The 27,847-nt window shown below is 41.7% G+C and overlaps 1 protein-coding gene across 1 annotated transcript; it reads right to left on the bottom strand.

The window, feature by feature from the left end:
* Positions 1–3,149: 3,149 nt before the first annotated feature.
* Positions 3,150–27,252, bottom strand: tinagl1 (tubulointerstitial nephritis antigen-like 1). The gene is made up of 12 exons (XM_071499918.1): positions 26,773–27,252; positions 22,552–22,862; positions 20,286–20,352; positions 15,306–15,398; positions 15,113–15,227; positions 12,770–12,896; positions 12,271–12,421; positions 11,985–12,171; positions 10,922–10,967; positions 9,860–9,983; positions 6,667–6,712; positions 3,150–6,366 (listed from the first exon to the last, which is right to left on the bottom strand). Exons 2-12 carry the CDS (start codon positions 22,853–22,855, stop codon positions 6,199–6,201), a joined length of 1,428 nt encoding a protein of 475 aa, XP_071356019.1. The 5' UTR covers positions 22,856–22,862; positions 26,773–27,252; the 3' UTR covers positions 3,150–6,198.
* Positions 27,253–27,847: the final 595 nt, after the last annotated feature.

Below are 27,847 nucleotides of genomic sequence, written 5' to 3'. Positions count from 1 at the left end.
TTTTTTTTTTAAAAAAGAGGACAATGCCACTTTGAATAAAAGAATAGCAGTAGGCTTTACAGTAAGGCAGTTTTGACTGATCTACTGAAGAGATGATGGCTGATGCGGCGCCTGGAGGCCTTTAACGTTCTGCTTAACATGTTTTCTAAAAGCCACATTCTTGCAATGTGGATTTCTTTTTTAAGGAATATTCATGATGATAGCACAGAGAAAAAACAAACTTAATTAAACTAATCATGTGTCTAATTATTGTAATGTGATTTTGGTATTATTTAACTTCCTTTACCAGAGTTTTTTAAAATCTTTCTGTAATTTGACACATTCAATAAAATTGGTCCTCAGATTTTAGTGTGATTTTTGCAGCTGTACTGAGAGGCCACCAGAAGATGGCAGCACCATAGCACTCCACTAGAGGGGAGCGCTTCTTAATGGGGGTCATGGGCATGGCATTACAGAGTAAATCAGGATTAAATATCTGATAAAATGGCAATATATTGTGAAACATGAATCATTTATCTGAAGCTACAGTCCTCTAGTTCTTTACATTGGAGGAAATTGACTGATAACTGATGACTGAGAAGCAATGTTTTCCCTCAGGAAATACGTGAAATATATTGTGGGAATATTGAAATATTAGTCTACACAGCTGAAAACAATACATCAAAGCTATACAGTAAATGTATTTGTCTCAGGATTCCCCCTGAAGCTATATGTGTTTTGGCCCTGCTTCAGTACATCTGACAAGGACCAACGAGTATGTTCTTTATTTGGTTGTTGTTTATGGGAAAGGGCTTCTGCGTCCAGGCTGCCAGTATGATGTTCCACAACATGTTTGTTGACGTCCCCCCAGTGTAATCAAGTATAGACAGCACATGGAAAAGTGGTAGGAGGCTGTGTGTGTGTGTGTGTGTGTGTGTGTGTGTGTGGGTGGAACTTGCTACATACAACAGAACATAACCTGAGAACAAGATCATGAACCGGGGGGACCAGGGTGGGGTCTCCAGCCGCTGATTGTTCCATCCCCTCTGTCTTTGATAACTGCTTCCTCTTGTTTCTTGGTGTGCGTCCAGTCCTCGCCATCAGCTGCAAGGAACAGAGCAGTGACTGCTGAGGTAATGAATGCTTTGGCTACTTGGTGACGCAGAAACAATGACAGAAATGTAAACAGTCACTGGACAGATCCATGATCCAAGTTTCCATACTTGGTCCCTGTGGCCCCTGTGAAGGGGTACACTCTGTAATATCATTTTCTTTTCAGCATCCACTCTAAAGTTTTCAATGAGGCCAGATCTCAATAACATTTTAGCAATTCGACTAAATGATTAGTCACATTTATTTAGTGCAGAACTACAATGGGAAGTTTGATCACACTGGGGTTGTAAATACTGAGGAGGTGAAGATGATGGTGATCTTTCCATTCATCACTTCACATATGCATATAAATTGTAAATTGTGAGCAATGAGAAGAGTCATTTGTATCTGCGTGTTACTGTGAATCCTCATGGAAAATGATTGAAAAGTATTAATACCATCCAGGTTAAACTCCTGGTCCTTTTATTTACTGAGAAAATCACATTTTAAATGTATAAAAAATTACTGGATAACATTTATGCCCTAAAATATAATTTTGTCCAAAATAAGGGAAGTAAATTGCCAGTCGAGTATTTTAACTCCAGTATGTGTATTACCTCAAAACATTATGTAATTTATAAAACAAAACACACTAATAATGGCATCAGTGCAGAGAAAATATGAGATTGTTATTTTAAAGCCAGTAGCATTACGTTCCTCATTCTGCTGTATATGTGCAATATGATGAAACTGTGAATCTTGGGAGTTTGCGCAGATAATGTGCAAATGTGTACTACTAGTTGAAGTGTAACTTAAATTGAGCAATGCACATAGTCAAAGCCCATTAAAAAGTTTCATAGGTGAGTGATTCAGTGCAGGCATGCAAGGTTAAGGTTATCCTCCTCCAAGGTGGACACAACAGGTCTGCTCGCCCCTCTATTAGCCGGAGTGTTTGTTGGACATGCTGTCAGTGAGAACACCTGGTAGTTTTCACTGACAGCACCTGTTGATATATGTGGCAGTTTGCTCAGTGTGGCTAATTTTACAGACCTGCAATTTCTCTCACTTCAAACAGGAGGGTGCCCTCTCTCCAGGTTAGAACGCTGTCTCGCTCTGAGACAGCTGTTCAGCCAGGTGTTTATGTGGGACACAGAAGCACAGACATGCAAAACATACAAACACACATTAAAAATTGATTATTTAATTGAATCAGTTTTCAAAAGTTCATATTTCAAAATAAAGTGAGCTGACAGGAAAAGACACATAATTACAGCATGAATTTTACATTGACTCTGTTATTTCTACACAAGCAAACTCTGCAAGGAAAGTAAGTATATTAAATACTAAAACCTGTTCACTGTATAGACACTGTGTTTGTCTATGTTTATGAATGAATAAGTAAAGTTTTTATCATTATGTCATGTATACTGTACAACTGTGCCCTGCCTGCATTAACCTACAAAACACCACATATTTATAAAGTACAAAATGTTCAAATATAAAGAAAACCCACTTGAACACCTTTCACAGTCCAGACTTCAGACCTGCACCCGTCTACAGCAAAGTTCACATATCACTGACAAAAACATTTATTCAAAAATCCTGGAGAATTTTTGATAAATACCAACAAACCATTGGCTTCACATTCTGCAAGGTATAACGTTTGATTCAGAGCCGTACTTTATTTTAATTTGCATATACGGTGTGTCCTTCATTTTTAATTCTGATCGACTTCAATGTGCACATATACACATACTGTATATGTGTGAGGGATCATGCAGACTCTTTGGCCTGGTCTTCCACTGACTGATGGCCAGAGTTATTGCGCTTAGTGATGGAAGATTACGCTGACACGGCAGGACCTTAGAAAAACTGTCCTCATCCCACCCAGCCACGTCCTATGGAGCTTCTCCCTGATCACCACACAGCTAGTCTCTCCCATTGTGGCCCACTGATCCCAAATGTTCCTAAAAATCACACTCCTTCTCTACCAACTAATCTGCATACTATAACAGACATTTTCCCCTGATTATCCCACCCTCTTTCACTGCAAGTGATCAATTATCAATGAGACAGTGAGGGTTTTGGAAAGACTTTATTGTGCTGCACAAGTAAACACGATGTGGTGTTGCATTTACTGCACACAATACAAGAGACATAGAGATAAAACATTGCACAGGAGAACGAGGAAGAATAAAAGAATATAATTTACACATCTTGTCATAAATAAAGTCTACACATCAGTGACTATGAAGTGGTTCACTTGACATAAAATACTGAACGTGAGTGGATGTCTGCTGCAACTCCTGTGTGTTTTTAGAGAAGAGGTTGTGTAGTTGTAGAAAACTGTTTGGCTGAAGGTTACATCAGTATGTATGGGACAGATAGGCTATAGGTTTTGCAGAGGATCTTTAGTAATATAGATGTTACTGGTCCCATCTGAACCTTAATGTAAAAATAGTCATAATTAACGTGGCACATATGTTGTTCATGAACGTTTACTTCAGAAGGCTTTTACACCTACATATTCATTGTCATGTATAGCATTTAGGTCCAAGATAACAATGAACCTAATGGTCGTTAATCCAACATAATGTAAGGAAAAAAAACAAACACTGACAACAAGATGTTTCTCCACAATGGAAACAAAGTGATTCCAGCTTTGGTCAGATCCCACTACTTTCGTCTGCGTGGGAAAAAAAAAATCACTTGGGCCCTGATGCACACCAGTTACACCATCTCTAACTTTGCCTCCCTTTGTCAACAGCACCTCAAGGATAAGATGATCTTAACCAACTGACTTAAATCATCATCTTAGTCCTAAAGTGCATCTAGGGAACTAAAGTGACCTTGTTTGTCCCACAAATACAGGAGTCATTCATCTCTCAGCTCTTGAGCAGGGAGGTCATGAAATATCTTGTACAGTTTAACTTCATCTGACAAATTTCTGCAGTGAGAACTGCATCACAGTAGCATAAACCAATAATAACTAAAGTTTTGTCCATTGATGTTTTTCTCTCTTGTAAAGTAACTGTAGCTTACCCACAAATGAAAATATAGAATTGAAGAATCTCCTCCTCAGGCCAAAGAGGTCAGTTTCACATTGTTTTCTGTGTATTGTCATTCATTGTAAACCTGTTGTGCATCTCATGTCAATGGGCTGCTCTTGATCCTTCAGTGCCTTTGCTTATTTCAGACTGAAAGCAAAGATTCAGATTCATGAGAAATATGCAACAACTGTTAATCCATCTGTAGCCTCTTCACCACATTGCACATCGTGTGTCCATCCGGACATTTCTCTTTGCTTTTATGTCTACCTACCTATCCATGCCTGAAGGAGACGACACACAAGATCACAAGACCTGATGATATAGAAATAGAAAAACCTTTTGAAGTTACAGCTGAAGCACACCAGGATGTAATTTAAGGTAAGTGATAATAATATACCATGTTTTCCTTTTCAAGTGAGGCTGTGCTCAAAAAAGGTCTGAAAATCCCTCAATCAGCCTGCAATCAGTTGGAATAAAGACATCACACTGTGCTGTGACACTGTAGCAAAGACAGGCGCAGGGCTGATAAGCTGGAGCCTGGTCAATTTCCAGCAGAGCACAACAAAAATAAAAAAATTAAAATGTGAACACACCAAGCGAAACAGCTTATCTGCAACCTGTGTGACTTGAACCGGTGTTTCAGCGTCAGTCAGAAGTGGCTTTGTGTGTTTATTACAAATGAAATGCATCAAACTAAAGAAAGTACTGTAGCACAGACTGGATATAGCAGCAGCCACCCGCCTTGCCCCCACCCCCCATCCTCCTCGCTATGATCAGTTACATCTATGTAAAAGCAGAAAAGCAACTGAATGATGAGTGTGTTATGAAGTTAACTACATACAGTACATCTTAAAATGAGTAGGAAAATAAAACTTAAAAAATATAACTGCGACACAAAAAAAATATCTTTAGGTGAAAATGTAACAGTGTATACAGAACAGAGCAAATTAAGACTAATATACACAAATACCTTCTTTTGCAGTGGTCAGAACAACTTTTCCATCTTTTCAACCTCGTAATGTATCAGTGTTTTTATTTTTTTATTTTTTTATGAGAGGCGGCATGGCTATTGTTTATATCTTTCTCATTGTTCATGGTGACGTTTTTCATTTATCTTGGGCTGAAAATTATTTATTTCACCTGTAGCTAAGAACAAATGATGCATATTTATCTACTGAAACTGTCCTTCCAAGTATAAACATGTGTTGCACAGGCCTCTTTCACTATTACACAGTGCATTTGATTCTTTCTAACTGTTGGTCATGGTCAGTGGCATTGTAAATTCCCCTAAAATCTGAAATTAGAGTTTTTTAATGTGGAATGTGTGAGAAACTCCACTGCCTGCAGCTGCTAACTCCATACAAGGTTGTCCTCTCTAAAACTGAGGGAATGAGCCAAACTGTGCCTGTGTATAGCTGACAGGTAAATGTCAGTAAGGTCATCTATGATAAATTATCATGTTACACAGTTAAGCTGGGTGTGTCTCTCTGAAAGGGTCTGATGTCTAATAATCTGGTTCTCAGATTTCCTCTTCTCCGAGCTGTCCCCCTGAAATCGGGTCCGTCTGGATTATAGATTTAGAGCTAGAGTAGACTAAAGGGTCAGGTTGACACATGAAAGCATAAAAAGATCAGATTGAGCTTCTCCTTCTGTCATCAGCCAACCTGACGTGAAAGTTTCACCAGATATTACGCTGAGGATTCTGGGAAGTGTGGTCTTTGGAACAGTTGGTACCTGAGGTGCTTAATTTCAAGGCAACATAAGAGAACTGTATCTTTTTTTGTTTGGTATTCGGTGTCATAAATCTCGAGTGACAGGAGAAAGGGGTAAGATTGTCCTCTTAAAAGGGTAACGATAGAGGAGAACAGGGGTTGTATTGATCCCCAGAGTACAGTAAGGTGTAAAAGGAGAAGGTTCAGGGGCTCTGGGGTTGATTTTGGGGCTGTCCCAGCCAGCTTGGTGGACAAGTGGAACTGATGAAGTTCTTAGACTCTTGATGTTCTCCTCTGGGGCATCACCTCACTATAGGTGGGAGAAAAACAAAGGTCTTGATGGGGTTCTAACATCTGTTGTGTCCCTAAATGTGTTGGCGATGGTGGTGGTGATGATGGTTGTGCATGTCCTCCATCGTGACCCTGCCCCACACTCCAATCACAAATGCTTCAATCTCACACTCGTTGTCCCCACGAGCAATGCGGAAGTAGCCGTTCTCTCCCCAGTTCTTTCCCCATGAGTTGGCAGCAATCTGGAAATGTATTACAGATGTTAAAATACAGTCAAAGTAACCACTGATGAGATTGGTTTTCATTAGAGAAGACATTTATCTGCTTATATTTGTGTGTTTTAGGAAAAAAATGTAACTTACAGCACTGTCGATAAAATTTCTACTTTATGAAATTGAAAAGTATTGATTGATTGATGATTTGGTTTTGTAATCTTTAATTTTTCTATTATGATAAGGGCAAATTTAAAGGATTGTTTTACAGTGTTGTAACTTCAAGCACCTTTTGGTCAAGATAGATGTATGTGTGTTTTTAACACTTACCCAATATTTTCTCGATGTCCCATCAAAGTTTCTCTCCTCTCCCCACCTGGTGCACAAAGTAAAGAGAATGGTTACTCAACATGCAAGAATGTGACGAGCAAAACAACAGGAAAACAAGATATCCTCAAAAATAGACATCAAATCAGCTATGTCAGAGTTGAACAGCTATTTTAAAGTATAGATGATTTCCAACAAACATGCTTTCTGGTGTCAACACCTCTCAGGAATGTGTTCACTCAGACACACTTGCTGTTATTGATAAAGAAAAGCAGGAAGAAGTCTAAGTGGTGTTCAAGTGGGAGAAGAAATGTTTCATCTTGCCAACAACATCCTGAAAACAGAGTATTTATGGCTGGACACCGCCTAGTTGCTATTCTACATCATTCCAATCCCAAGAACACGGAATTCCCCTTTTCCTCTGCTATTTCCACACTCTACACATGAAACAGGAAGGAGAGGGGAGGTTACAAGGAAGTGACCACCACCTCAGTTGGATCCTCCACCTCAGTGTATGGACAGCACCCAACAAAACTACTGACCAAAAACACACAAATATACATGCCAGAATCTGAACTTAGAGGCTTATCTTTACCCTTCTCCCTTGCCAGCAGCTTTGTTCTCAGGAAACCCTGGCGAAGGTCCATAAATTCCCATCATGCCTTGCACTTTTGCCTTAGCTTAGCAGCTGCCAACTTTTAGAGTCCTGCCACTTCTGCTCATCATGATCAAAACACTCTCCCAAAGCCAATTCCCATCCTGTTTTTACACTCCCAGCCTTTCGTTTCCCAAGAGACTCCCGGTGCCCAATTGCTTGTTATCTTTTATAAGGGGAAAGGAATGCTGGGAAATGGTGTGGCTGGTCTCAGACTCTGCCAACTCAGTAGCCTGCCATCACAACCTCGGTAGCCTGTCACCACAACGTTGGCAGATAGTGCCAATCTTCCATCAGCAAGAGACTTTATTAGCCCAGTGTTTCCCTGACTGGAGTCAGACGTAACACTGACCAGGAGTAGACCCATTAAAATCAGCTGTGTAAACAACGGATGCCACCTACAATCTGAAATAGGCCGGAGGGATGGGATTCGTCTTTGTGAGCAAGGGCACATACCCACCTGTATATTTTTGTGTGATGAACCCATATGCATGCATGCCTGCCTGCCTGCATATTTATTGGTATGGACAGAGCCAGACAGACTCGGACCACTGCTGATCTCTTATCTGGCCTCCAATCAGCTCACTTGCTCAGTCGGGGACAATGATGGGCATACCGCTGTGCCCATGTGCCCCGCCCTTCCCCAACGCCCCTCAGCCCACCCCTGACCTCTTCTCCGGGGGACTGATCCCCCTCTCTCTGTCCAGTGCAGTCAGGATCAGCAGCCCAGACAATGCCCTTTCCACCACAGTGGACCTCAATGCTCTTTCCACAAACTTTCCCAGGCCCTGGGCTTAAAGGAACGCACCGCTATGGGATTTGGCCTATGTAAACACACTGATGCTTGTGGCTGGCAGGTTGGGGCTCAAAACACTATGTTCACCCCCTCCTCTCTTTGCTCCATCCGTCCCTAAACCCATGTCGCCGGTGCATCCACTAGCGCAAGTCGGTGGCGAGGAATCACAGCATCAGAGGAAGGAGCCAAAGAGCAGGAGGCATTTAGGAAAGCTGGGATTCCTTATCCTCAGCATCATCTCACACCCTGCACACCTCTGCAGTTTAATGAAAAAGTGAGGGTGTAGAGATGTAATTACAGTCCACAGCACAGAGCGTGAGCCTCATGCATCCACAATTTCCCAACAACACATTTCAGAACAGCGTGTGCTCCTGAGGTATGTGATTTGAACGAGGTAAGTACAGGTTGGAGGATGCAGGCCTGACTGTTTATCATACACATGCCTATACATGACATATGTTGTCATGAAATGGCAAGAATGTTATGAAATATACATGGGAGACACACATGAGAAGAGGCGCAGGAAAAGCTGAGGATCCCTTGCAAACGGGCTGTATTTTGTCTTCATCTATGGCCAATCAGATAAAAGCCGCTTTTATCGTAGCGCTGAACTCCCCTGTCTGGAGTTTTTGTCATTTCAGAGACAGTTTTTCAAGTTAGAGACAAGCTGAGACGCTGAGGTACGGAGGCACAGTCAAATGCTCACAAACACACATTCCTTAGCCCCCATAATAGACCCTTATAGACCCATTACGAGGTAGCTGCTCATTTCTCTAATTTGGAAAGTGAGACTAGTGAGCAGCAACGTATCATTGTCACGGCAAATCACACTTCAAAACCAGCTGGAGGACCGATTGAGAAGAACCCTGTCATATATTTGTGAGTAAAAACAGGATGTTAATGACTTTTTACAGGTCAGAACCTCTTCTGGCCTCTTGCTGCCCTCCAAACAACACATAAAAAACAGCAGCAAACAGCTACATGTCTGTCTGGGCTGATCTGAATGAAAATGAGGAGTGTTTTGGCTTGAATGTGGAGAAGAGAATAAAAGAGGAAGCAGCAGGGTCAGTGAGTCAGACGGCCAGCTGACGAGTGATGATGGAGACGCCACAGAGCGAGATGAGATGAGGAAGGAAAGTGAGGAAGACAAGGGGAATAACAAGAGTCAGAGGGTGGGGGCAGGTAATCCAGGTGTGTTAGCCGTCTGCCCGCCTGCATATTTGTGGTCACCGTAGTTACTACATAGAGGAGGCTGGGGCAGACAGAGGAGTGGGGCCAAGGTGTGTCTCCAAGAGCAATAGACTGGGAGGGAACATTATCCACACATACGCTCTTAGCAGTGTGCAAACACGTGCAAGCGGAGCTTTGAATCAGGTCTAATAGCAGCAGCTGCTCAATTAAAACCTGATTCATCCTTAATAAACGTTTCTTCAGCTGGAAACAGCGTCTGTTCAGCAGCAAGCAAGAGTACAACCAGACACATGAAGACTTGGACTGGGAGGAGAGGAGGCACACGTTCTTGTCCAGAGAACTAGCACATGGTTTTCCTGCCGATAACTCAGACTGAACAAACGTTTTGATCATCAAACACAAACACATAAAATCCCAGAACAATCTAAAAAGCAAGTGTGTTTATTTTGAGTTTAATCATGTTTGTGCAAAGAACAACATCTCTATCCAGGGCCATGCTCTGATGAAAAAAAAAATGAAATGATTTGCACTGTTACTGTACATTAGTTACGTACCCAGTGATCCTGACTGAGTGTGTGCCATGTTTGCGGTATTGTGACGGTTTGGTGAAGCTGACGTCAGTGTGTTTGTAGATCCCACTCTTATAGACAAAGAAATCCTCGTGGACCTCCATAATAGCTGCAAGAACAAACAGGCAGGGAGAATTAGTAGGCAGCTATAATTTGGACACACACACAAATACACACACACACACACACACAATATGACCATGTAAGGCGTTTATAAGGGCTGCTGAATCCATTAGGGGAGAGATAAAAATCTTATTCAAACCTCAATTAATCTAAAAGTAATTACCTAATTTCACCAAACAAATTTTAATTCCTCCCCTGAGTCACACACACCCAGACATCAGACAGGGCAGCTGAGTGTGTGTGTGTCAGTGTGTGTGTGTGTGTGTGTGTGTGTGTCCATTTGACTTTCCTATTCCAGCTCAATGGGAATAACTGTCCGGATGTACAGCTCAGAAATGCCCTCTTTTGGAGTTTTACCTTTCTAAATCTGTTCCTGGAAGACTATGTGGACCTCCAGTCTTATCAGCAACTCACAAAACATAAATACATGCACACAGACACACACAGATGCCTTTGTGTCAGAGAGAAACTCAAAGGCAAAAAGGAAACTTGAAATGAAGCCAAAAAGTCCTCCTGGACTGCTAAACAATAAAACAAGAACCTGGCAGAGGCTCATAGAGAATCACACACAAACACACACACACACCTACATGTGACTTCTACATTCAAGTGTACTTGACAATGGTCCAGATGGGCACCAGACAGAGAGGCGAGCTAGTAAAGGAAGGTCGGTTCAAACACACTGACATGAAGGCCCATTATTTTTGACCAGGTGACTAAGGTCAAAGTTGAAACCCCGGACAAAACCAGCAGGGTCAGAAGGGCAAACATGACATCATCCTCGGCCATAGACCCAACACAAGGCTTCAAGGTGCTCATGTTTGGATTTGTGTGTCCCTTGGGGCAAAGCAATAACACAAATGTTGACATTATTTAAGTATATTGAAGAAGAACACACACACACACACAGAGGCATCACCTTACCTTGCACAGGGCCATTATCCATAATCTCCTTCATAATCTCTTTTTCCTGAGAGAGAAGATAAACAGAACGATTTATAGGCAGTGGAGAGAGAGATGGACAGAAAGATCATTACATGTCAGTGAAATGGGAGAGGATGAAAACAGCCCCCCTGGATGTTAAAAGTCAGATAACAAGATTGAGTCCAGCAGGGCCCTCTGCACTTAATGCCTGGCTTATTGACTTCACAGGACATCGGGAGAGAGAAACAACAGGCTGTAATGGTTTTGAGAGGCATTAGCTGTCATTTAGCACTGATGGATGTTGGCTGATAGAACCACATGGTGGCTGCAGCTCAGCGGTTGACTTTGAATCGGAGGAGATACACAAAGCTGCCTGCAGAGGCAGCTTCTGGAAACAGTTTTAGTGAATGTTAGACAACACTTTACACCGATAAGGAAGGGCAGAGCTGCTTTCTCCATGCACGAGTTTTTACTGACGTAGAAATAGTCCAGTAATTTGATATTAGAAGGTAAACACAGAAATCTAATTCCAGGTACAGATTTGAGTCTTGAAATGAAATCAGATAATGTTTATAGATGATGATATCCAAAGTGCAGTCTGTAAATTTGTATAATTCACTCACTCCCCTGTTTATCCAAAATATTTCTAATCTAACTAATAAGAACAGATCACTTTAGAATTCTGTATTATATTTCAATCAGCCATCTCAATACTGAATCCAGCTGCCTGCCTGCTGAGAGTGCTGTCGAGCACGTAATCCTGTACATTCTCACATTCATTCACAAGGGAGTCAAGTCTGCATGAAGAGAGTGTGCAAAAACACATAAAACACATGAGAGAGATTAAGTCTACTGTAGCACAAGGAAGTTCAAAAAAATGTACAGTGATCTTATGAAAGCCGCGTGTTTACTGAAGATTTCAGAGCAGATCAGGTGTTGAACGGATGTAGGAGAGGTGAACACAAGCGTGTGTGAGGACACCAGTGAGTAGGTGTTCATGTGTGCATTTGTGCATCACGTGTCTGTCTTTGCATGACCTGCTTTGTGCTTGTGCGGTGCTTACATTGGATGAGAGTCTGTAAGGCGGCGTGGACTGGTAGATGTCGTTGTGGTAGTTGTGTGTGTTGGGGCAGCGCTGCGTGGCCTGCCTCTTCCCCCGGCCGATCGAGCGGCTTTGCATCATACAGCGGCCTACCTCCGCCGGTGTGTGCTGTGGAGGTTGGTACGGGTAACAGTCTTCTGTCACAACTCTGTGAGGAGGGGGAAAAAGTTGCCATCGAGTAATCACCACGGCTTATCTGCATAAACAGCTCCTTTTGCTTGGAGTTTGTTCAAAGGGCAGTGCTTACCCTCTACGCCTGAGGTACCACCAGGCTCCATCAATGCGTCCCCCGGCACAGCCTCCCTGGTTGCGTGTGTCACAGGAAATGAGATTTTGGGGTGACAGCTGAGGAGTCATGTGACCCATCGATTGGATGGAGATTCTGTCCGAGGCCACGGCTGAGGATAAAGATTGGGAATGTTATAAAGTTTGTCGGCCAAAAACCTTTGAGAAAATTTTTTTATCATATGTTACATAATTACCTTATATAACTTTATATAACTTAATATAACTTTATACTTTATATATATAGATAACCAATGTCAATCACATACACGTCCATAAGTTCTTTTCTTTTCCTTTTCTCTAAGTGGACATTTGACCAGACAACATCATCATATCCCTGCAGCGAAATTCTGAATGACAGTTCCACTGTCAATTGATATTTCATTTTCACTTCATTAATGTTTATTTTCAGGATGCATGCATGCATGCATGCATTTTCCTTGTACACTGGATTCCCTTACCTGCAGTGGAGAAAGCCCAGGAAGCAGCACAGTTTCCCTGGTCCAGTGGCTCATGAATCTTCCCTGGCCACTTCTCTGCTGAGTTGAAGTATGATGGCAGACGGTCACTCTGAGGATCCATGTTCATCTGAAAGAGGAGCAGAGTGAGGAAAAATTAAAGTTCATACAGTCCCGCTTTCAGTGCAAAATTCAAGTCAAGTTTATTTGCTTAGAGTTTAATTACGATTACACTTTCACAGGACTACCCTCATTGAGAAAACATTAATATTTCACAGTAAAAACTGTCATTATCATAACTTACAGGCCAAATTGTCAAACAGGGATTAAAAGTAAAACAGAGAAAACTGTAGTTACACCCGTCAACATAAAGCTGCAGCAGTGTGACTTGTTTGACTGCGGTGTGAGGCAGCGTAGAGTAACTGTTTGCCTACAACAGAAAACAAACTAACGGCTGCAATTAAAATACTTGTGGACGGCTTTGTATGACAAGTTGTGATCATAGGCAGGTTACATAAGTCTGCTTATCAACTCTACAGTAGAAGGGACTTATTCACAGGCGATTAGGACCATTTGGCCCAGTGTCAATCTCTGACGCTGTAGAACTGACAGGAACCCTTGATCCCCAGTCATCTCCATGAAACCATGACGTTACAACGGTGTTAAAATTATAAGCATTATTTTGACCAACTGAACCTCACAGTATCCAGGAAGGCATCCATCTCTATTCAGCGTACATACACCAATACTGACAATAACCATTATATTTTAAAAATGGAACATTGATTTCATGTTAATAAAACACATATGATAATATCGTGATGGCAGATGTTAGGTCCAGTGGATTTTTTGTTTACCAGTTAATCTGGTTGCTTTTTCATTATCCATTAAGTGTAATTGTTTTTGTTCTCTTTTAAACAGTCATGGTTACCGACTCTCTCTCCACCTCCCTACACTCATAAACACACATTAAACAAAGTTAAAGATAAATTTGAGTGATAGTATTCTGATTTTTTTTTTTCTATAAATATCGCAATAATATCACCACCATGAATTATTATGGTCACAATAATAAAGTACATAATAAAAAATGAAGTGAAATCTGATAATGTGATAACCCTAATTCGGATTATTAATAATTATATTTATCATGATAAAAATGCTAATTAGATGATGAGTCTGTGATAGAGTGTAAATATTTTCCTGATTATTCAGTCACAGGTGCTTCGCTGATGCCAAACATGTTGAATCGATTAGTCTCCACTCGAGGTTGGATGCTCTGCTAATCTCCCAGTTATGTGTGATAACAGAGCACATGCTGCTTTACAACTTACTTCTCCTCTCTGGCTGCCTGAGCTGCATTCCTCTGATTAAACAGTGAGGTATTCAGAGCACAGACGACCACCTGATACATAGCTCAGGAATGTGCTACTGGTCAGAGATTTGTAGTAGTGGAAGGTCAAAGTCAGAAAAATTCAGTCACCCGAAGCAATTCACTTAAAGGTGTGATAAAAGAGGAGTCATGGCCGCAAGAATAAGGTGCCAGGATGGGTGACAAATTAAGTTTCCAATTTTCCATCCCTTACACAGGAGTCTGCGGAGAGACAGGAAGGAGAGTGGGAGAGAGATTTATGAATGGGCTACAAGGCTCTGATCTGGTTCCTGGCACAGGTAAGGACACGCTGACAGCGGAAGAAGGAGGGGGAGCTGTGAGGCTTTTTTAGGAGGAAGAAGTCGAGGAATGCCGGGAGAGGAAAAGAGGGAGGGAGTGAGGATGGATGAAAAGAAGAGATGGATGTAGGGCGGAGGTGGGGAGGTGCAGACTGAAGAGGAGGTTGTTCTTTATTCTTCAGGCAGCCACCATGCCCTCCATCTTCTCTGTCTGTTGTTTTGGTTCCGTCTTATGTAATCTGTCTGGCTAAGATGTAAACAAAGACTGAGTGGATCAGAGTAGCCCGAGGTTCCACACAGAGACGCCATCACATACCAGCAACAAGCCACCATAATTAAGTGAGAAAGGTTTTGATCAGCCCCCCTTTGTTGTAATAGATCTTAAAACCTGATATTGCAAATCTCAAACTCAGAGGAAGTATGAAGGAGCTTTTAAAGTGAAAAGCCAAAACACAGTTGTAACAGTTCACTTTTTTTCACTGCATTCTCACCTGTAGCTAAAACTTCCTGCTCTCCTCCACCAACATCCCCTCCACACCACACACATCTGTCACAAATTTTCCTTTTTAATCTTAAGGGAATTTGACCACATACATATACTGTCTTTCTACTGTTACTTTTGGTCAGTTAGATCCTGTAAACCTCCAAAACAACCCCCCTTAGAGGATGAAGTACCTGGATCTCATTCATGTTCATGATGGTCCTGGAGGGTCTCTGTGTACCCAGGCGGTACTGGATGCCCTCGTCTAGAGTCATGCCGTAGAACTGACTGTAGTTAGCTGCCTTCCACCTAAAAATACAAAGTTGTTGAAAAATCCGCCTTCAAATGCCTTTAAATATGTGTGTGTTTGTGTATGTTTGATTTTACCCGTAGTTTCCTCTGTTGACAGCATGGATCATGTCAGGCTCCATCAGACAGGCGTTCTGCTCACACTCCCATCGTCCTGTAGTCCCACATGTACTACAGGGGCAAAGCCATGAGACCATTGAAAGACATTAGCACTGTGATCACATGAAAATAGCTTCAATTTCCATATTTAAGCCAAAGCCAGTGAAGTCAGGAACTAAAATAGAAGGACCATCTCAGACAAATATGTAGAGGCTCAGTGGGACTCCCAAATAAGAAATTAATTGAGGGAAGAATGTCAAAGAGAAAGGAAATGTTAAAGGGAACATTCAGCCTTTTACGGCTACAGAATGCAAGTCCATTTTTAGTCAAGTCAAGATGACAGAGGAGATAAGAGGCAGGATATTAATGATGACGTTCAGATATTTACCCTGGGGATGCTCAAAAATAGAGAGTTTGCACTGTGAACTTTATAATTCACTATGAAGGAGTGTGTGTGTGTGTGTGTGTGTGTGTGTGTGTGTGTAGTCACACAAGTGGTGGAAAAAGTATTAAGATCTTTTAATTGTATTGGTAAAACATATCAATACCATAATAGAATGTAAATATAATGTAATGTAAAGCTGTGTGCCAAAAGTCTTTGACTTTTAAAAGTAAAAGCAAAACAAGTAGCAAGTATTGAGGTAGAATTACTTTACATTATTAAATTATACATTATACAATAATATTACTGAATGCCGTATAATCTATAATAATGTATTATAGTTTCTAAACTAATATGTTTTGGATGAAATTTTTAAACAAAAGAGTAACTATTATTGTGAGCAAAGGGCTTCCCCCGTGAAATGCAGTGAAGTGAAATGTAAATGCATCAGTAAAGTACAAGAGGTACTGTACTTAAAATTTGTGCTTGATGTGAACTGTACCAGACAAAATTTTGGCTCAGCCAGATGAGTTACTGTCATTGATTTTTAAAACACATGCACATGACTACAGCTCGCCTTCTGGTGACACTTCAGAGTGAATGATTAAATGCTTAGTTTCATAAGAATGTCCTTGTCTTGCCCATTAATTATTTCTAACTATGACCATTTACAGAACATTTGATCCTCTATAGCCTATTTTCTGAAAGCGGCTGTCTGAACAAAACAAAATACGAACACTGATACCTGCCCTTCACAAACTTTATATTATTCTATCAGGATCCAAAAGAATAATACAGAACAATTCTATGCATAATACAGTGATTTATACGTGACTTCATATAGAATGTACCTTTAAATCATGAAACCATTGGGAGGGTCCATTTTTTTATTATAATAGCCCAGAGGCATTTTGTTTTGTCATCCATCATTTCTTAAAGGAATGGTTCAACATACTGGGAAATATACTTTCTTCCCAAATGTTGATGAGAAGAGCAAAACCACTCTCATGCCTGTACAGTAAATATGAAGCTACTGCTAGCAGCTAGTTAGCTAGTTAGCATAGCTTGGCAGCTAGCTTGGCTCTGTCCAAAGGTAAAAAATCAACCCACCAGAATATCTAAAGCTCAATAATTAACAGGTTGTATCTTGTTTGTTTGTACAAAAGTGTAAAAACAACATGTTGCAGTGTTGTGTTAGTCTCAATGCTAAGCTAATCCGCCTGGCTATTACACATCTTTTAAATGAATTGCAAGAAGGTCTCAAACTAGATTCTTTCATTCCTCTTGGGAAATGTTAAAGCCTTATTGTTTCTTCATTGTGTGACTGTAAAAAGTTGCTAAGCCTGTGAACAGAGCATAAAATGATTATGCATTACTGTTTGTAACAGCCACAAGGCCGGCGGCCAATTTGGGAATATTATACGGATTATGAGTTAGAGAGAGAGAGAAAGAATTAGGGGTGTTTCCTACACAGGCATGTATAGACTGCACCGTGATCCATAGCATCTACTGTACATTAGACGTCATGTTTACAGAGTAGGGAACCTTTCCAAGAGGATCTTTGAACACACAAACATGATTAAGAGGCCAAATTCCCCTTTAGTCACACTGAATCCAACAGAGTGTGTATCACTTCTCAAACTGCACTCCTCCCTGCTGGGTCTTTGAGACACATGTGCAAATACAATGTTCAAGCACACGCCTACATACAAATATACACACACACTGGCAGAGATTAGGCCTATGAGTGTCTGCCCAGCGTCCCACAGAGGACTGTCTGATGGCTGTGATTTGAGGAAAGAGACAATGACCTTTTGCCTCTCTGTCTGAACAGCAGGATCACAGGCATGCAGCTCAATGCCAGTGGGTCAAAAACAGCAATAAATTCACACAGCAGTAGTACTGGACACACACATACACAGGGATAGGCAGAATGACAGACTTATGGAGAAAGGGGGGAAAAAGTGTGTCTTGAAATGAAATATAAGGGTCTGTGAGGACAGTGGGAGGTCATTTTTTACATTCCACGTCGCCCTCCGTACTAGAGATAGGGTTCCACATACGAGACCATACACACCTTGGTGACATGAGTTATATTGTCCCACTGATTCTGCCAGATCAGTGAGAACTGAGCCATGTTTGTGTTTGTGTTCAGATATGCCGATATATCGACACCACCTGAGACACTATACAACAACATAAAAAAAAGTTCAAGCTGGCATTGGCTGTTGTCCAATCTGGAGTATGGCACAAGCAGACCGAGCAGAGCCGCCGCTGCCGCTGCCAAATCAAAGCTGAGATAGTCGCTCCTGTCTGAGAGTGCTAGTGCGAGCAAGAGACGCCACGTTTGGAGATAAAGAGTTATCAGGATACCAGCAGCGCAGGCAGGAAAAGGCCTCAGCTGGAGATTCCATTAACACAACAAAAGACAGCCACACTTATCATTGTACATCTTCACACACACGCACACGACTGTAAACACAGAATTGCTTTAATATCTCATGCTCAGTCTGGTTGTGCTGTGTTTCTATGCTGTCTAGCGCTAACACAATTGGCCCAGGAGTTATTTCAAGCTGTAACCATACTGTAGAAATAAATATTCACTGATGTCAAAGCACATACATTTATTGAGTGGTTTTGTTACATTTGCTAACATTTTTGTCGAAATCAGTGAATACATCTGGGAGGTGCAGATGAGAGTTTGCAAGGGCTCCATCGCTGCTAATGAGAGACTTAGGAGGGAAAAGAGGGAGAGCTGTCTGTCGACTCAAGGCGGAAGCCCCGTCCTCCTCCAGCCCTGTATCTGGGAGAGCTGGGAGGACGCACATTTGGGAAATTAATAAGTGAAGAGAGTGGGAGCAGGAAAAGGGAGTGTGTTTGTTCCTGTGTGCCAAAGTTGTGGTGTAATTTTTCAAGCGTCCATGTGTATTGCCTTAACAAGCACGTGTGAGAGCGTATGTGCATAACGCTCTTTTGTTTGGCAGTGAAAGGGGGAGTTAGCACATAAATGATGTTTTCTGGAGAACAGGAACACTGGGGGTTATTTTTAACCAGGCAACTGTTTTTTGCTCAGCTTCCACAAGTCTTTCCTCAAGAAGTAATGTTGGCCCTGCCATGAATCAACCTGCATCCTCGCCTATCTGCACACCCATCACACCCTTTAGGTCAAACCTATTTGAGCTGCCCTGATAAGAGTCAGACTTTAGGCCTGTCAGACTGACACAGCAGCCACTGGAGCTGAACAGCGAGGAGGCTGAGAGTGAATGATGTTGAGAGCAGTGGGGTCAGCCTGGTTTGAGTTGGACATGTCATGACAAACAGCTAAGGTGAGTTCATTTTGCACAAAACTAAATATAATACTGACACACAAATGGATGTTAAATCAACATTTGTGTGCAACTGTGCATGTTCACACACAAATACACTAACAGGGTCTTTGAGGAATATCAAATGACACAGATGTGAGAAACCACAGTGGAGGACGGGTGAGGAATTCAGTTTCCCCTCCTCCTGCTTTCACTCACTTAACCTCCTCCGTCTCCTCTCTTGAGCCTCTCAAGGACTGTTTTGTGTTGTCATTCAGAAAAATGACAACAGCTACATGGGCTCTGTTGCTCTCAGGCTGTAGAAGTAAATCTTTTTAGGACCTCTTAACTTCCCGTCAAGGTCATAAAGTGAAGATATGTTTGTAAAATTATCTGTCAGTGTCCTTGAAGTGGAAAAACTGATGCAACCCTGTTGAGGGGATCTGCTCAACCACTTGAGTCACAATATCCAGGCTAAATTTTGTGCACTGGAGGAGAGTGATTTTTATTTTCAAAGTACTCTGAGCAGTTCAGAAGCTCAACAGGAAATATGTTTCAATTATGATTAAATATACCAAGTAGGGAACATAAAAGACTCTATGGCTCTGTTTCATTCAGGTGACAGTGTGACAGTGAACCAGATGGAACAACACCAAGACTCTGACACTGAAGCAGCTAAATGGTTTTTTAGCCATCATTTATTTTATTGTTTACCACCATACTTTTCCTGCTTGGATATGTCAAAATAAAAGGGCTGTTAAGGACAAAGAGTTAGGATACAGACGAAGTGAAGGTAGACGGGTCACTGTGTTTGTGCGTGTGTGCATCTAAAATGAAGATCATGTGTGATTTCCACCCAGACTGTGGGTATAAAAACATGGATATTACTCCATAAAGCCACCAGTGGCTTAGTTTTTAGAAACAATGACTGTGCGCACACGTACTGCGCAAACCCACATGACTTGATTTTAAATACTAGCACAGATCCCAGAGGTTTTCAGAATACCAATTACTGCACGCCAGCATGACACTTAGAGAAATGTGATGCATTAATGGTGCATCCATAAAAACTTGGGCTTGAATAATTCCCTCAGTACACATGTGTAATGGTTCATGTGAATTATTAGAACAAGTAGATACAGAGAACAGTCAAAGGGTGAGGGAAAATGTTTTTTCGAATTTTAAGCTACTTAAGGCGACATTTAAGGGAAAGCCCAGGATTTAAGAGGTTGAAAGCAAATAGTGTAAGAAAAAAAAGAGGGGTTTACATACCATAAATTGCAGTTCTCTTTGTATGTTTGCCCTGTAAAGAACTTGTTGCCATTTCTTTCGCAGATGCCTGAGAGGAGACAAAGAGGGGCATCTTAATATATATGGGTTTGATGTGTCTAAACAACAAAGATCTTAACACTAATCTCACAGAAAGCCACGCACAGCCTCAAATACAGACACAAACAAGACCTATATATAAAGCAGTCACAATTAATATAATACAAACACACTGGCTATATTCCTTCACCTGCAACCACAACAAAACATGCTCACAGTAACTCCTCCAGTGTGTGTGGGTCTGTGTGCAAGTGTATACACAGAATATGTGAGGTCTAAGGAGCTCTGAGCTCCAGTAATCCAGTGTAGGAATGTGGCGTTAGCTGCTTCCCAGGCTTCCCAGGCCCTCGTCATGCTTTAACCAGCTTACACTCAAATTCACCACCTCTTCTGAAATTGAAGAGAAAGTGCCAGAAAAGTACATTACGGTTATAATTAAGCCCCCCCCCAAAAAAAACGTGTTGGCATTTATGAGCTGCAACGGTCAGGGTTGAGTCCACTCTGCATTATCACGAACCCACAAAAATGATCCAGGAGTGACACAGCATGATCATTCCTCTTGACTGAGTCTGACCCATTGCACTTGAAGTTTGAACCTTGGTCGCACACAGATTGTGAAAACTACACCGACTGACTTGGCGACAGGTTCACATTGAGTGTTATCTACGAGCTGATTTACAGCAGAGGGTGCTGTCAGTGTGAATTTCATGTGGAATTTACAGCGTGAAAAATTTACAGTGTGAGTAGGGTGCCTGGTCTCTGGTGTGAGGCCCTGAGCTGATAGTGTGATTTATGACTTGGGTCCTCTGTTACTCATCTCCCCCCTCCCAGCTGTCTCAAACTGGTCTGTCACAACTCAGTTACTGCGGAGATGCAGTGTGGGACAAGTGACACAGTTATAGAGCGGGATCTTATATACAGGAGACTGACTGCTGAACTGACAGCATGTGATTTCATGTAATGGGTGGTTGTGACATTTTTTACTGAGCACAATGTACATTTTTTTCTGTATTTAACTCCACTGGCAGTGAATGAAGAAAATTATAAAATTATAAACTGACTTTGACAACATAAAGTCCAGCTGAACAGAGCTGGACTTTGCTCTGTTCAGCTGGACTCATATTGAGTTATAGACTGCAACAAACTGTGACTGGAGCACAGTGATAAGAGAAAGGACCCATTGTAAAAAATCTGTCACCTTCTTCTTTCTTTAGCTTTCATAGCTTTCCTCGAACCTGCATGATTGTGTGGTCAAATGTGTGTGTGTGTGTGTGTGTGTGTGTGTGTGTGTGTTTGTGCGTGTGCACTCTAAAACATGCATTAGTGTGTGTATCCCACCTTGTGATCCCCCGACTTTGTCGCCCAGGAAACACATACCTGCACCGACCCCGTCCCCTCCCATTAGCCCCAGTCCTGCACCCGTTGTCTGTCTCGTCCTCCCTCCGCATTGCCCACATTCTTTCTCCTGACCTCCATTCATCCTTCTATCCACCCTTCCTCCCTCCCTCCCCTTGTCTGGGTTAATAAGAAGCCTACTGTTCCCTGCTCTGTTCTCAGGTAGGTCTCTGCTGTCGTTGGCACATTTTACACCTCTGGGCTTAGAGACTGGTGCAGGGAGTCCAGATACCTGAACATTTACATAGCAGGGGAGAATTAACCAATCTTAACTCATCTCCTTAGGGACTGTATGATATTTATTGAGGAGGAGGTCAGAAATGAGAAGTGTAATTTATATTTTTGCTGAGGAGGCAGGTTTTTATTTGGCCTTCCATTATGACATTTTTTGATAGTTTCATCAAAAAGATGATTTTATTTGCACCATGGGTCATAAAAGTGTGTTCGGCCATACGTAGTCCTGTCTCTGTATCAGGGCTTTTCTAGCATCATCAGAACCACACATTGCTTTTAAAAACAATATCTACATTTTAAGAAACACAATACACGTGAAGCAATGGTTACTGATTGAACTATTCAACATAGCAGGCCTCATTTTTTCCCAGTCTTAAGCATATTTCTTTCTTGTGAGTTTAAGAGAAAGCAGGTATGTAATTGTAATTGATTTTCAGGTGTCATGCTGCTTAGCATTGTTGTCCAGCACAGAGTTTGTCAGCGGGGTTTTCTGCTGCTTTATGACTGAGTTTAAGTAATTCCGACAGGCCCACACTCACACACACACACACACACACACACATTGTGCACCCATACTTACCAATGAAAGGTGGCTCCACCCCCAAACAGTGACTCCAGAAATCAGGGCAGCAGTCCGAGACGGTGCGGTTGCAGAACAGGTCACAGTAGCAGATGGTGTCCAGGTAAGGCACCGTGCACAGGTCATCTCTGCCCGGGCAGCAGCCTCCTCTCCTCTGGCAGTATGAGCCAAAGGGGTCCCTGATGCCACCAACATGGAGAGGACTGGCAAGCTCCCTCTTGGTCCTCCTAGACAGGATTCTGTCTGCAGTACTTTCTCCCACCACCAGGAGCAGCACCGAAACCATCAACAGGATGAGCTTCATGATAAATCTGTGAAGGAAAGGTGGCAGAGAGTTAGGTTCAGGTATTTCCATTCTAGCCATGCTTATTAAAAGAATGAACAGTTATATGATGGAATGGAAAAATGTTTGTCAAAGTTGGCCTATTTTTCCCAAGAAGACACTCTCACTTCACACTTCGCAGGAAGAGAGGTGAGGAGGTTACACTGTGAGCAGGATAATTGGGTTATGACTGCTGCCAACACAACCATCCACCTCCAGCTGTGTAATTCACATACACACTGATGCATATACACTTGCTAGCACATGTACACACACACACACACACACACGCACACACACACACACACAATAAATTTTCAAAGCTGGCAGTAAATGTTCCAAACAGAGACCCACATGATCCTTGGAGCATCATCTGCTTACGTTTTCCAACTTTCCCTTTCAAGCCGCCAAGACAAACAGCAGCTAAATATGAAAGTGCACTCAGCAGGAAAGTGATGAAAAACACGATAACACTTGGTAGAAACACAGATTGTTTTAAATGTGTTGAACCATGTATAAAGAGCTAGTTCTCTACCAATTTTTTTTGCTCTCTGCCCCTATATTTCCTCTTTGTATATGCTGGTATTTGGTCCCTCCCGCCCTGTCTGTATTTTTATTCTGGTGGTTGCATTGCAGAGGCATATCAACCCAGCTGCACTATAATCAGCATGAATTAAATATTGTACTTTATCTGTGAGGACACACCAGTGCAGTCACTTGTCATAGGGAGGGGACGTTATCATCCAAGATTAGGATGCTATCACAGTCACGGAAATAAAGTAATGTCCTGTCGTCAAAGTTAATGTGTCACACTTTAGGAAATGGTCTGGGTGAGCAAATACAGTACATGCACAGTATGAACAATAAAGTTTATCTAAATTCCGCATTGGGGCCTGGTAGCAGGGCAGCCAGAGGGACTACACACATACAGTAAATGTCTGTTTAACACAAATCACATGATCATACTTGTGCTCCAGCTGCAGAGTCTGCAATATTACACGTATTACAAGTATTTTAGAACAAATTGGAGCAAGTATATGTATAAGTTTAACAAAAACAACAACATATGTACTTACATGTTATGCTGCTTTTAAGTTCAAGGTTAAGTGTCTTGTAAGCCCATATAGGCTGGGCACCAGAAAGGTGCAGGACACTTTAATAAATAATGTTCATTCATTCATTCATTCATTCATGCACAACATATGAATCAGTGTTTTGATATGAAAAAAACCTTCCTCCTCACCCTTGTGTCTTCTTTGTGACTTCATGTAAGGTACATTTTGATTTCTTTTGATACAGCTCCTCCATTGGTTTTAATTGTCGCACAGTTTATTCTCCAGTATGTGTATCAATACCCAGGCTGAGCTTGGTGTTTGTGTGTGCGTATAAAAGAGCATTACAACTCTCGCTCTAAGGCTTAACAAAGGTCAAACAATCATCCATATGTATGGTTGTTTGCTGCAGAGTGTCTGTCTCACATTACTGAATGGGTGAGTCTATGTGGGGCCGGACAAAGACTAGGGGTTGGCCCGCTGCTTACATAAATAGCATCATTAATTATCCAATCAGATCTCAGAGCACAATAGACACTCCGCACATAAAGAAGGTCTCCGGAAAAGATCTTTGCTGCGCTGTTTTCTGCATGACTGCACCTTTAGTTGAAACACACACACATACCACACACACACACACACACACACACACACACACAAGCATATGGCAGCATGGGATGGGCAGGTCTCCTCCTTTACACAAGTGTTTTGTTGTGGCAGACTCTGAGCAGTGGTGCAATAAAACACCCACCAGTCTGCTCAACGAGCTGCTGAGACCTGCAGGTCAAACTGTCAGTGTAAAAACCAAGTGATGACCATAATGGTGCCTGCTGACAGTACCCCATCAGTAGCTTCTTCAAACAGAGAGTAAAGTAAACCATAAATCACTGTTATTCTACCAATAGTTAGAAAAGCAGTAGTAACAAAACATGTGATTGTGTTTGGTACAGTTCTCAGCTAAAGAGAGACAATACTGATTATTTTAGCTGATGAGTCCAAACCAAACTATTCCATGAAATGCAATATTTTAAACTCATCAAGAAAATCTGATGAATAAAGAAGTGCATCTGACTCTGAGCAACAGATATTATAGATTAGATTTCAATACATAATACACTGATCTCTCATTTCATTTTATGAAATGTCACTGAGGCTGGCATATGGCCCATCAGTGCTCTGGACAGCTGCAGCTGACCCCACACTGAAGCCACGGGACAGATGACCCCTTAGAATGGGCAAACCTCACAGACACATTCACATTCTCTCACACACACACACACACACACACACACACACACACACACACACACACACACACACACACACATACACACACACACACACACACACACATACTTGTACTTCCATCTTTGTGAGGACACTCATCTCATTGACATAATGCATTCCCTAGCCCCTTACCCAAACCTTAACCTAAACCTAATTCTAATTGAATTGATTTTAAGGTGTCTCAAAAAGTGAGGACCGGCCAAAATGTCCTCACTTTCCCAAAATGTCCTCACTCTGTTAGTAAAATACTTTCTTTGGTCCTTACTATGTAGCAAGTACAAGTACACACACACACACACACACACACACACACACACACATTGCACAAACACATATCACACAGTAGCAGTGGGAGAACTGCAGAGTCAGTGTGTCACAGCTGGACTTCAGCCACAGCTTCAGGACCATGTTCACACTCTACATTTTCTTGGTTGCTCGCACCCCTGTGACTAATCTCTGATTATATCAAAAGCACAGTTCTTTCTCTTTCAAAGGGTCAGTTCACTTAAACTACAACAACGTTTTTCCTCTCCTGCCTCTACTGGTATCTAGGCATCCAGCTAGTTTTGTTTTCATTTTTATTTTTTATTCAACATTTATATAACACATATCGAACAATTTGAAACTATTTCCTACTGAATGAATTGTCTCTATGAAAGCTTTTCGCAGCATATTGAAATTTTCAAATGTAATTTTTTCAATGCTGTGGGGACAAGAAATGAACATTTGTTCACCTCAGGGTTGTGGAGGCTGAAATATCAGAAACTAATATCTCGACATATAGACAAATAAAAATCTGCACAGTTAAATGAAAATCTATGTTATATTGTAATTTGGGTGGATTTAACCTTGAATTCCCCTTGTTAACACATGTTCTGTGAGTGTGCTCTTTCACTTTCCTTCACACAGATGACCTTTGAAATATCTCTGCACCAGCCGCCAGATGATTCAGGAATCTTGGCTCACTATAACTGTATAAAAGCTCTTTCAGCTCCATTTCCCTCTGTGTGACACAGTCCTTGACTATTATCTGTCCAGCTCTATTTTCAAAACACCCACCAGGTCAAGGCACTGGACAGCATTTATAATACTGTACAGGTGTCTAATACAGCCTGCACCACAACAGGTGTGTGAGGGGATTACGGCTGCTGATGTATTATCAGTCTCATTTTGAAGCAGACACACACTAACTGGACTCAGTAACCTCTTGAAAAGTAAAATCTCAGCTGTCTCCCACTCATATTCTTGGACCTATTAATAACATCTTGAATATTGTGTCCTACAATCCCACACCCAGAAGGCAAATATGTTGCAACAGTAAAGACTTGAGTTCTGCACCTTTGGCTCGATAAAGTTAAAGTGATGCAGAGAATGAGAAGGAGGGAAAGAAAAAGAGACAAATATACAGACTAAAATAGCTTGAAAGTTTCCTCTAATTCATAAAGATGTTTAAACTAACGTGAGAAAAGTGTGTCTGTGACGTTCAGTTTGCACCTGACTCGAATCTGGCATGAAACAGAGCTGCTGTTGAAAAGTGAAGAAAGTGAAAAGTTTCTTTACCTTGATCTGAGAGAGAAAGTTGGGTTTTGTAATCCGATAGAAGCTCTGTTGATGTGTTGCTCAGGAAGTCGTTCACAGGTAGAGTCAGTTTGGGTAAAAAGTGAACTTCCCTCCTTGCCTCTCTCACAGGATCTGCTCTGTCAGACTCTGTCTTCTCTATATACAGGCAGTCAGCGAGGACTAACCACTCCGCCCCTCCGACCCCCCTCCCCACCCCACGCTCTATGCCCTCTGTTGCTTCCTTCACTGCCTCCTGCTCGCTCTCCCTCCCTCTCTCACATTCGCAATCACATTTCTTTCCCTGTGACTCCCACAGGTCGGCTATCTCTTGTCTTTCCCCTACTTATCAGACTGGAACCTGCTTTGCACTCAGCCACATCTATATTCACTGTGCTGCTCCTAATGCTAGTCTCTTTCCACTGTCACTTTCTACTAACAGCACTTTCCTCTGCACTATCTGTGATTTTCCCCTGCAGGGTCACATCTACTTGCGGTACACACAGTGGTGAGTGCAACTGACCTCCTGCCCACCATCTAGTGGTCATTGGTTGCATAACTTCACCGCAGGCAGCCAGGAAATAATTTGATAGCTTGTGAGGGACCTCCCAGCTTCTAGAAACGTACTAACTAGCCTCTGGAGATGAGGTTCTGGCTGGAGTTTTAGGGAGGCCAAATTCTCTGAATGAAAAAAATGATGGATGTTTTCTTTCTTCATGGACCACATGTCAGCTGTTTTCAGTCTGTTTACATCCTCTGCCTCTGTTTTGTAACATCTCCTCCTTTCCAACCAGAATGGATTTATAAGCATGAGGGTTTTACTTTAACTAAAAGTTTAAGATTTTTATCATTTAACTATGAATGGACCATCTCATGTGCTGTATATACAAATCAGTCTACTGAAAAGATGGCTACTTTTATATTTGATGCAAAATTTAAGACAAAATAAACAAACTATCAGCAGTTTGCTCAAAGAGTGAATGATTTGTTCAATCCTTTCAGATTTTTTATGGATAAGAATACTAAACAGGTATTTAGAAGACTGACATGGTGGTCCCGAAGGACACAGCTGTCCCAT

The sequence above is a fragment of the Trachinotus anak genome, unplaced genomic scaffold (assembly GCF_046630095.1).
Source record: "Trachinotus anak isolate AG129_WGS33_773 ecotype Australia unplaced genomic scaffold, CSIRO_AGI_Tana_v1 ptg000016l, whole genome shotgun sequence".
Lineage (NCBI taxonomy): Eukaryota > Metazoa > Chordata > Actinopteri > Carangiformes > Carangidae > Trachinotus > Trachinotus anak.
Note: the sequence above shows the minus strand (reverse complement) of the source record. Positions and strands in the feature narration are given on the sequence as shown.